The sequence below is a fragment of the Bufo gargarizans genome, chromosome 1, assembly GCF_014858855.1.
Source record: "Bufo gargarizans isolate SCDJY-AF-19 chromosome 1, ASM1485885v1, whole genome shotgun sequence".
NCBI lineage: Eukaryota > Metazoa > Chordata > Amphibia > Anura > Bufonidae > Bufo > Bufo gargarizans.
Genome location: NC_058080.1, coordinates 168,230,814 through 168,243,194, shown reverse-complemented (window position 1 = coordinate 168,243,194; position 12,381 = coordinate 168,230,814). Strand labels below are relative to the sequence as shown.

At 42.1% G+C, this 12,381-nt stretch overlaps 1 protein-coding gene across 1 annotated transcript in view; it reads left to right on the top strand.

Annotated features, from left to right (window-relative positions):
* Positions 1-12,381, top strand: part of LOC122941073 (whey acidic protein-like) — a 60,560-nt gene that overhangs the window by 42,676 nt on the left and 5,503 nt on the right. The window contains exon 4 of the mRNA XM_044298104.1: positions 10,559-10,687. Within this exon, the coding sequence (XP_044154039.1) occupies positions 10,559-10,687 (129 nt within the window). The remainder of the gene's footprint in view (positions 1-10,558; positions 10,688-12,381) is intronic.

Genomic DNA, 12,381 nt, shown 5'->3' with positions numbered 1-12,381 from the left:
TGCCACTCTGTAGTATCCTCTTGATGCTGCTGCCATCTTTACATTATGTCACCTTGCCACTTTGTGGTATCATCCTGCTGCCGCTGCCATATCCACACTATGTCACCCTTATACTCTGTGGTCTCATGATGGTGCTGCTGTTGCTGCTGCCATCTTCACACTATGTCACCTTGCCACTCTGTGGTATCCTCCTGCTGCTGCTGCTACCGCCAGCTCCACACTATGTCACTTTGCCACTCTGTGGTATCCTCCTGCTGATGCTGCCATATCCACACTATGTCACCTTGTCACTCTGTGGTGTCCTCATGCTGCTGCCATATCCACACTATGTCCCCTTTCCACTCTGTGGTCTCCTGATGCTGCTGCCATATCCACACTATGTCACCTGACCACTATGTGGTCTCCTGATGCTGCTGCTACTGCCATCTCCACACTATGTCACCTTGCCAATCTGTGGTATCCTCATGCTGCAGCTGCCATATTCACACTATGTCCCCTTTCAACTCTGTGGTCTCCTGATGCTGCTGCCATCTCCACACTATGTCACCTTGGCACTCTGTGGTCTCCTGATGCTGCTGCCGTCTCCACACTATGTCACCTTGGCACTCTGTGGTTTCCTGATGCTGCTGCCATATCCACACTATGTCACCTTGCCACTCTGTGGTCTCCTGATGCTGCTGCCATATCCACACTATGTCACCTTGCCACTCTGTGGTCTCCTGATGCTGCTGCCATATCCACACTATGTCACCTTGCCACTCTGTGGTCTCCTGATGCTGCTGCCATCTCCACACAATGTCACCTTTCCACTTTGTGATACCTTGCCACTCTGTGGTATCGTACACTCTATCATTGGGCCACTCTGCGGTCTCCTCATGCTGCTGTCATTGTGCCATTCTGTAGCCTCTTCCTGATTAGTCTCGATCGCAAATATTCAAATTGCAAATTTTTAGCGTGAATATTGGCACTTTGAGAATATGTGCTATATATTCGTAATCGCGAATATTCTAGATTTTTTCTTTTCATCAGTAACCTCCCTTCTTGCTTGTGGGTCAATGAGAAGGCTGCAATATCTGTGTTAGCAACATCCCTAGCAACTAATAGGAAAGTTGCCTACCCCTTTACTATATAATAAATAGTGATGAGCGTCAGGGGCAATATTCAAATTCGTCATATATTTGCGAATTTGAGAAGTCAAGATTATATTCTTGATTGCAAAAATCGGCAATGTATTATTTGCGTAATGCATGCAAAATACCGGTGTGGGTCACTTATGCTACATTTTTCAAGCTGGTATAAGTTTCCTGAGACTGGAGAAAATGGTTGGCATGGCAGAACATTAGAATAGCTTTATATGCAGATAGAGTGCTCCAATATATTTGCTTGCGAATTTTCAGCAATTAATGATGCGCATATTTTTTCGCAATACGTGCAACTTGTGACATCACAGCACCATGTCTGTAGCATGTATGTATGGACAGCAGAACCTATTGCACTGCCTAACACCCAGCTACATTATAGATTAATCTAATCTACACTGACTATCTCCCCCTGAGTTCATACTTGAGTTATTCGGTCAGTTTTGGTCCTGTGACTGCCCTAATAAGTGAAATGTGCAGTGATTCTAAGAGCAACCCTGTCATCTGCATCTCATACGGATTCACAGTATTATTTCACTACCAAAGCAGACTCCTATGCGTGTTGCTACAAGGCACAGTGTTCTACACCACTATAAAGGCTCTCTGCAGCCCGGAAATAGACTTTTTTAACGAAATTTGCAGCTAATATATTTGGATCAAACCAAATTTTTTCCAGAAAAATTTGGCGAACCGGCGAATCAAATATTTTAAAAATTCGCTCATCTCTAATAATAATATTATTATATAATATAATAAAATACATAAACATAAAAAATAATAATCTTGAATCAGAAGCCGGAGGTTCAAATGGAGTAGGAAGTTGAGAAAGCTGTAGACATGGTGTTGTAGGTGGACGAGGAGGTGAAGGAGGAAGCCAACACTGGTTTTGGGGGGGGGGGGGGACTTCTTTATTTTTTTTTTTTTTTGTCCGTTAATTCTGTGTGTGACCTATAGCCATTTTCTGGGGTGCGGGTGGGAGGAGGTGGAGGTCCGAGTGGAGGAGGAGGCAGACGTTGCGGTATAAGCAGAAGAGGCAGACAAAATGGACGTGTGGTGTAGGCGGAAGAGGCGGAGAAGGTAGCCACATTTTTTATTTTTTTTACTTTTATTTTATTTTGTTTTTTGGTTTGTGGAAGCCCCAAAACATTGTGAAATAGAAAGAGAATGCACAAAGTGCACAAGAGTATAACAATGGCTGTATGTCGCCGCCATACCTCTCTACTCTGCCAATATAAGACATAATAATCTTGTGGAGGAGGAGGTGGATGAGGCAGTGTAAGCGGAAGAGGCTGGCAAGGTGGACGTGGTGTTGTACGCAGAAGAGGCGGAGGAGGTAGCCAACAATATTGTTTAATTTTTTTTACCAAAATTTTTGGGGGTTTGTGGAGGCCCCAAAACATTAGGAAATGGCAAAGAGAATGCACAATCTGCACTGGAGTATAACAATGGCTGGGTGCGGCCAATATACCCTCCTAATCTGCCCAAGGTACTGGGATTTATGCCTGGTTTATTTTAATGAACGTGAGCTTGTCCACTTTGGATGTGATCACCCCCCAGCTATGCTAAACACACATTTGGACAATACACTTACCTCAGGGCAGGCCAGCACCTCCAAGACGTAAAGGGCAAGCTCAGGCCATGTGCCCAATTTGGCTACGCAGAAGGTAAATGAGGCAGACCCATCAGTCAGTATGTGCAGACGTATGAATATGTACTGTTTCACCATGTTGCTGAAACGCTGCCTCCTGCTAAGACGGTCCATATCAGATGGTGGTGCTGGATGTTGTTGTGTGCTGAAAAAGCTTTTTGGCCATGCTAACCCACCCTTCTGAGGTGGTGGCAGTGCCCCAGCTGTGTTGGCAACTTACTTCTTCGTCTCGTCCTTCCACTGAGTCCCTGCTGTCAGGATTGAACTCCATCAGTAGCGCGTCTAACAGCGTGCTCTTGTACTTGCGCATCTTCCGATCATGCTCCAGTGATGGAAGTAAGGACAGCACATTGTCCTTTTAGCATGGATCCAGCAGGGTTGCCACCCAGTAATCAGCACTGGTAAGAATGAGGGCAACTCGGCAGTCATTGCGCAGGCACTGCAGCATGTAGTTGCTTATGTGTGCAAGGCTTCCCAAAGGCAATGACAAGCTGTTCTCTGTGGGAAGTGTATCGACTGTGTCCTCTGTATGCCCATGAGCTGATTTGGGTGCAACCCTGCTGTGAACGCGGATTCTCCTTTTTGTCCTCATCATCTTCCTCATCCTCCTAAACTGTGCCCTGGCTGGACAGTTGGGTACCTGGCTGCTGTTGGTGCTGGAACCGATCCTCCAAGCCACCTGTGGACGACTGGCCTGATAACCATGGGAATGATCTCTGTTCCTCATCCTCTTACTCCTGTGCCACATCCTTATCCATCATCACCCAAAGCTTTTTTCAAGGACTCATAGATGTGGCATAGTAACGATGAGGACAGCGTCATCGGCACTGGCCATGTTTGTTGACTACTCTAAACAGCTCAACACGACACACGTCCCGCATAGAGACCCACTGACTGGTGGTGAAGTGTTGCTGTTCCGCAGAGCGACTCACACAGACAGCCCTCACTTTCTGCAGCAGCATTTTTTTAGAAACTTTGCACCACCAAATTAACCTGTTCCAGACATAGGGCGTACCGGTACGCCCTGATTTCCCGATCCTTAATGACACAGGGCATACCGGTACGTCCTATGTATTTCCGATCACCGCTGCTCGGCCGGCGGCGATTGGAACCCGGTGCCTGCTGGGATCAGAGACTTCAATATGGCTTTATTTTATGTTTAACCCCCCCTGCAGCCCTCTGTGTTATATGCCGGCGGGCGCAGCAGGGTGGGGCTCGGTGTGGCAGTGCACGTGGGAGGGCCGCGATCATCTGGTCGGAGCTGGGGGGGCGGGCAGGCACGTGATCATCCGCCCGCCTCCTCTCTCAGGATGGCCGAGCGGTTTGCAGAGTGTCAGCACATTGCTGACACTCTGCTTGAAATGCCTGACATCTGTGCTGGCACAGATGTCAGGCATTTAACTCCTTCCATGCAGTGGTCCGTAGGGACCGCTGTATGGAAGAGGTTAACAGGGGAGGAGCTCCCTCCCTCTCCCATCGGGGGCTGCTGTGCCTTTTTCGCCCCCGATGGGAGAGGCTAGCCCCCCTCCCTCCCCATCACCCACTGCTCTGCTGTGGCAGCGAGTGATGGTTACCATGGCAACCAGACTCCTTCACAGGTGTCCAGCTGTCCATGGTGCTGATTAGACTTCTACTAAAGGCAGAAGTCTAATCAGACTTTGTAAAGTGAAAATACAGTACAGTACACTATATAGTCTACTGTACTATATTATACATACATCAGACCCACTGGATCTTCAAGAAACAAGTGGGTCTGGGTCAAAAAAATGTAAATAAAAAAGTGAAAAAAATAAAAAACACATCTATCACTGATTAAAAATTAAAAAAAATTAAATTCCCTACACATGTTTGATATCACTGCGTCCGTAACGACCTGTTCTATAAAATGGTCATGTTTCTTTCCCCGCACTGTGAACGCCATAAAAAAATAAAATAAAAACTATGATGAAATTGAAATTTTGACCACCTTCCCAAAAAAGGTAATAAAAGTGATCAAAAAAGTCGTATGTACGCCAAAATAGTACCAATCAAACCGTCACCTAATCCTGCAAAAAGTGAGCCCTTACATGAGACAATGGCCCAAAAAATAAAAAAAACTATGGCTCTTAGACTATGGAGACACTAAAACATGTATTTTTTTTTTTTTGTTTCAAAAATGATATTATTGTGTAAAACTTACATAAATAAAAAAAGTATACATATTAGGTATTGCCGCGTCCGTAAAAACTTGCTCTATAAAAATATCACAGGTGAATACCGTAAAAAAAAAACTGTGTAAAAAAAGTCATTTTTTGTCACCTCACATCACATAAAGAGCAATAGCAAGCAATCAAAAAGTCATACGCACCCCAAAATAGTGCCAATCAAACCGTCATCTCATCTCGCAAAAATCATACCCCACTCAAGATAATCGCCCAAAAACTGAAAAAACTATGGATCTCAGACTATGGAGACACTAAAACATGATTTATTTATTTTTTCAAAAATGAAATCATTGTGTAAAACTTACAAAAATAAAAAAATAGTATACATATTAGGTATCACCGCGTCCGTGGCAACCTGCTCTATAAAAATACCACATGAGCTAACCTGCCAGATGAATGTTGTAAATAAAAACAAAAAAAAACAGTGCCAAAACAGCAATTTTTTGTTACCTTGCCTCAAAAAAAGTGTAATATAGAGCAACCAAAAATCATATGTACCCTAAACTAGTACCAACAAAACTTCTAACCTATCCTGTAGTTTCTAAAATGGGGTAACTTTGTTGGAGTTTCTACTCTAGGGTTGCATCAGGGGAGCTTCAAATGGGACATGGTGTCAAAAAACCAGTCCAGCAAAATTTGCCTTCTAAAAACCATATGGCATTCCTTTCCTTCTGCACCTAGCCGTGTGCCCGTACAGTGGTTTACAACCACATATGGGGTTTTTCTGTAAACTACAGAATCAGAGCCATAAATATTGAGTTTTGTTTGGCTGTTAACCCTTGTTTTGTAACTGGAAAAAAATTATTCAAATGAAAAGTCTGCCAAAAAAGTGAAATTTTTAAATTGTATCTCTATTTTCCATTAATTCTTGTGGAACACCTAAAGGGTTAACAAAGTTTGTAAAATCAGTTTTGAATACCTTGAGGGGTCTAGTTTCTAGAATGGGTGGTTTCTATTATGTAAGCCTCACTAAGTGACTTCAGACCTGAACTGGTCCCTAAAAATTGGGTTTTTGAAAATTTCTGAAAAATTTCAAGATTTGCTTCTAAACTTCTAAGCCTTGTAACATCCCCAAAAACTAAAATGTCATTCCCAAAAATCCAAACATAAAGTAGACATATGGGGAATGTAAAGTAATAACTATTTTTGGAGGTATTACTATGTATTATAGAAGTAGAGAAATTGAAACTTGGAAATTTTGACTCCATTTTACCATTGTCATCAAGTACAATATGTAATGAAAAAACTATCTCAGAATGGCCTGGATAAGTAAAAGCGTTTTAAAGTTATCACCACTTAAAGTGACACTGGTCATATTTGCAAAAAATGGCCTGGTCCTTATGGTGAAATAAGGCTGCGTTCTTAAGGAGTTAAGCACATGCGCCAGGCAAGGGATGTGCATCAAAGCAGCTAGGCCCAGATCTGGAATAACTTCCACTTCTGGGGCAGGGCTAGATGGATGGCCCACAGAAACCCAGCCAGCAGAACCATCAAAAAGCATAAGTGACTACTGCATGACTTGGGGCTCAGCAGGGGCTGAGGTGAAAGACAGATGCTCTTGGGCCGCCGGTGCTAACTAAGCGCTTTTAGCAGGAGACCAGGTGGAAGACAATGTGAAGGAACTGGAGGCACTGTTGGTCATCTATTTTACTACCGCCTCTACTTGTTTTGGCCTCACCATTCATAGAGCAGTATTCAGGCCTACAAAATGATGCAGAACCTTCTGTTGCCTGCGTGCACCAGAAGAAGGTGTTTCGTTTGGGAATGTAGCTGGCACAGATTGACAACGTCCTATCCCTAAAGCAGAACACCAACATCAGCAGCACGACGACCACAACCACGTCTCCTAGTTGCTGCTCCTCACATTTTATTTACGGTCACCCTTACAGTGACCAACTAAATTGGCTGACAAATGAACAATTGTATTTCTGTGTCGCAGGTGCAAATGAAGTGTTGTGCACCCCAAAAAATGGCTATAGGTCACCGACTCAATTACCAGACTGATTAAACCTCCTATAACAGTTAGACGGATGAGAATGCAGTGTGATGAACCCAAAAAATTGGCTTAGTGTCACCAACACAATTAATAGACTAATTTACTCTCTGATTACAGTTATACGGATGAAAAAGCGGTCTTATTGATGAAACAAAAATAGCTTTGTGTCACCGACAGAATTATTAGACTATTTAACTATTGTGTTTCTGTGTCACAGGGCCAATTGAAGTGTTTTGCACCCAAAATAATAGCTATGTGTCACCAACACAATAACAGACCGATTAACTATTGTATTTCCGTGTCACAGGGGCAACTGAAGTGTTTTGCACTCCAAAAAATGGCTATGTGTCACCAACACAATAACAGACCGATTAACTATTGTATTTCCGTGTCACAGGGGCAACTGAAGTGTTTTGCACTCCAAAAAATGGCTATGTGTCACCGACACAATTAACAGACTAATTTACTCTCCTATTACAGTTAGACTGATGAAAATGCGGTGTTATTCACTTAACTTTTTGTCACCGACACAATGAACAGACTAATTAAAACTCCTATAACAGATGGATGAGAATGCAGTCTGATGAACCCCCAAAATTTTGCTTTGTGTCACAGACACAATTAACAGACTCATTAACTTTCCGATTACAGATAGATGGATGAAAATGAACAGTTTTGCACACCAAAAAATAGCTATGTGTCACCGACACAATGGACTGATTAACTATTGTATTTCCGTGTCACAGGGGCAATTGGTGTTTTGCACCCAAAAAAATAGCTATGTGTCACCTACACAATTAACACACTAATTTACTCTTCTATTACAGTTAGATGGATGAAAATGCGGTGTTATTTATAAAACAAATTGCTTTGTGTCATCGGCTCAATGAACAGACTGATTAAACCTCTTATAACAGTTACACAGATGAGAATGCAGTGTGATGAACCCCCCAAAATTAGCTTTGTGTCACCGACACAATTAACAGACTGATTAACTATTGTATTTATGTGTCAGGGGAAATTGAAGTGTTTTGCACCCAAAGAAATGGCCATGTGTCACAGACACAATTAACAGATGGATTAACTATAGTATTTCCATGTCACTGGTGCAAAGGAGTAGTATTACACCGACCAAAAATGACTACAGGTCACCCACAGACTTAAAAGCACGATTAAGTATTGTGTTTCTGTGTTACTGGTGCAAAGGAGTAGGATTGCATTCACTTAAATGCCTTTAGATCAGCCACAGACTTCTTAAAAGAAAATAATAAAACCCTAACACTGTCCCTCAGTGCAGCAGCATCCTGTCCATGTGATTATGCATTCAGGGTCACATGGTGCGCTGGCCAATCACATCCATGCTAATACTAGATATGACTGTGATGGCTTCCAAGTGCCCACAGCTTAAACGCTTGTTGATTAGCTGCGCTGCAGCCTTTCAACAAGCTTTATTTAAACTCTGAACACAGATTTTCACGCCAATGTCTGTCTTTGGGTTCGGGTACCTGGACACCGTAATATTCAATACGAACCCGAACAGTGTGGTTTGGGTTTAGTCATCCCTAGTAGCTGAATACCAAGGACTCTTGATTTTTAGCTTTTCTATGCACTGGCTAACATGGTATAAATATACAATATTTTTTCCTATAACTCATGACTTGCTATTTTGTTATTTGGTTAGGTGTGCAAAAATAGCCATAACATTTGGACAACATTGAAAAGAGGTGATGATAAATGCAATATGAAAAACAAAAGCTGGAGAAATGAGTAGTGATGATCGGCTTAGGCAATATTCGTTTATATTTTTTATATATTTAGCATAATATTCACAATAAATTTGCGAATTCTAGAATTCGCGATCTCCAGTCATTATTTTCACGATTGCGCTTTTTTTTTTGTGCAATACGTGCAACTTCACATTTTATCAGGTCTGAATATATATTTCTGATTGATGTACTAGGTATTGTTGTGACATCACAGCACTGTGTCTAACAGAGACACTAATCCCTATCACAGCACAGTAATTCCTATAACACTACCTAACACCAGGCACTGGAACCTATCAGCTACACTATATCACTATCTAACCTACACTGACTATCTACCACTAACTATCTGTATTATATATATTAGCTAACTAATGTAATTAAATAAGGATCCAGATGACTCAGCAAAGCACAGTGCACAGCAATGTCACTGCTCCCTCTCAGAACTGCAAAAAACAGCAGAAAATGGCTGCTGGGGAGGTTCTTATATGGGAAGGGGTCAACTTTCCTATTGGTTGCTAGGGATGTTGCTAAGCTCAGACAAATATATTTCAGCCTTTTCATTGGCCCACAAGCAAGAAGCAGTAGTACTGATGGAAAAAAATAACTAGAATATTCGTGATTACGAATATATAGAACTATATTCTAGATTTTTGCGAATTCTCGAAGTGCCGATATTCGTGATAAAAATTTCCGATTAGAATATTTGTGATCAACACTAGAAATGAGAAAGTTGCCTTGAATTCCTTAACGATAACCTGATGGATTATCTGTGTGAAATTACCTTTTAAGTCACTTTGTAGCCAGGCATTAATACATGCAGTCTGTATAGTCATAGGTAGTGTTGAGTGAATCAAAGCCAAACTAATTGACTTTAATCCGTTATTCAGGAAAACGAAATTTCCTCACGCTTCGTTGTAACAAATCGATTTTTCCTGAAATGGTGTTTAAAAAACAAAACATTCACCTCATTCATTTGCATACGCAGAGGCCGTTGTAGCCATCTTAATTACAGAAACCGCATGAAATCTTGCACAAGATGACGTCACCATGCCTGGCCAGCGCAATGATGTGATGACCGCGTGAGATTTTGTGCAGTGTCTTTAATCAAGATGGTCGCGACAGCCTCTATGCGAGCAAATGGATATCCTGATTAACCTCTGAAAGAACAAAATTATAGCATCAGATGCCATGATCAGAAACAAACGTGGCACCTGAGGGCTTCAATGACGGGAGACGGAGCAATCACCGTTCCCCATCATTGCGCCCACTTCATGCAAAGGAATTCATGATGAAGTAATGCGTCACACAAATCAAATTTCTTTGTGAAATTCGGCGAAGCAGTCAAATCTAATTTTTCATAACTTCGCTCATCTTTAGTCATAGGCCTATTACAACAATAAAATCCGTTGACTCACTGATTGTAGACAGTAGCTTTCTTTTTCCTATATCTGACCCACAGCATGGTAGAAGGATCCACTGCTCTGATTCTTCCCACATCTGCAACGATGATGCACATGACGACTGCAGCCAATCACTGCCGCAGTGGCATACAGCACAAGACTACTGAGGTCAGTGATTGTCTGTAGCTTTTCACATGCTGTACGCATCACAGCTGCATTCATGAAATTTAACCCCAGCAGGGGGGACCTAAGAGGTGCCGCTGGAACGTAGGGGGTTTGGTATTGTGCATATAACTAGTCTACTATCTTTTCATACCTTACAACTATTTTTTTTTTACTTAGAAACCCCGTTTTTATATTATAATGCTGATTTTATATGATTTTTTTTCATTACTTATTCAGAAAAGCCAGGAAGATGTCCTGATGTCTGTGAGCCAAAATCTGAACTTAAGTGCTCTACTGATGAAGATTGTCCCGATAATCTTAAATGCTGTCCTCTATGTGGTGAAAAATGCATGGTACCTGTGAAAGGTACGTAACTGCGTCTAATACATAAAATGTGTTCAGTTGGTATAAATAGACAGGTTGCAAATGTTCCTCAGATTAAATGAGACTGACTATGAATCACTGCAGAAAAGCCTGACAGTATTCTTGTTTTATATGAACTGATGAGCTGCTAAGACAAAGTAGAAGTCATAGAAACAAAAAAAATCAAGAATCCTCGCAAACAGTAAAAATGTCATACTGTCATTTGTCACATTGTCATCTAACACTGGAAGTCGTCATATATTTTCTTTGTTCTGACACATTAAGGGAGAACACATAACAACCTATCATTTTTGTCAAAATTTGTGTTTATTAAGAAACACACAAATGAATATGTAAATTATTGCATTAAACATTTCTGCCAGTACTGCTGTAAGTGAGCATGATCATATATTGTAGGCTAGAAACCCATATATATCTGAAAAAAAAAAAAGAAGAGAAGAGATTAACCTTTGGAAAATTAAAATACCTACTACTGCTTATTCTTTGTTTATGCCATCAAAATGATACCTTCAAAAAGTTTATGTAGATTTTTCTTTAAATATGATCTGGCAGCAGGGTCAACCCTATCGAACCAGATATAATGTATGGTAGGGTGGACCTGCTGATTAAAAGTATACCTTTATTGTGAAGATCTGATTCTCAATGAGAAATTCATGTTTTAAAGTTTATACAAATTGGGGCTTAAAGAGGTTGGCCACTCTCCATGTATTTGCTACTACTGTGTGGGAGGCAGGGAAAAAGTTAATTTCCTAATATATGTCATTAAGCAGATCTGCCTGTATTTTCTATTATCTGAAGCCACGCCCCCTGAGCCCGCTCCGCCCTGCAGCCGAATCCGTCCATAGCTGCACGGACGTGGAGGAGCTTTAGAGAAAGCTCTTCCATGCCTGTAGTGTAACTGCGCATGCGCTGCTTTTACTCATCTGCCTAAGAGCAGCACATGCCCAGTCTGCCCCTGCCACTGGCACGCTCCCTGCTCCGACTCTGCTTGTTCTGTCAACTTATTCCTGTCCGGGTTCGGAGTGGGGAGCCTAGTTGGAGCGGATCCCCTGGCCATAATTTATAGAGCCCCAGTAAAGTAAATTGTAATAAATATGTACATGTATATATGTGTTTCTTCATGTGATTGTGCTGGCTGTCATGCAGATTGAAAAGGCAGTCGGCCCCCAGGTTGGTACGGACTTAATCTAGCCAGTGCTCAGACACCAGTTCATGCTCTCCGAGGAGGATCTGCCGCACGTTTTCAGCGCCCATGATGCGCACGGTCCGGGTTCCAAACAGATGCGTCTTGTAGATGTGCCCGTACTTTCTGAGCTTCAGTTGCAGGAATTTACGTCTCTGTAGCATCATCTGCAAGGTTTCTCAATGCGCCGAAACGACGTTTAGCTTAAGGCCGGATCCGGATCAATGCCTTTCAATGGGCATTAATTCCGGATCCGGCCTTGCGGCAAGTCTTTAGGATTTTTGGCCGGAGCAAAAAGCGCAGCATGTTGCGGTATTTTCTCCGGCCAAAAAACGTTCCGTTCCGGAACTGAAGACATCCTGATGCATCCTGAACGGATTTCACTCCATTCAGAATGCATTAGGATAAAACTGATCAGGATTCTTCCGGCATAGAGCCCCGACGACTGGAACTCTATGCCGGAAGAAAATAACGCAGGTGTGAAAGAGCCCTA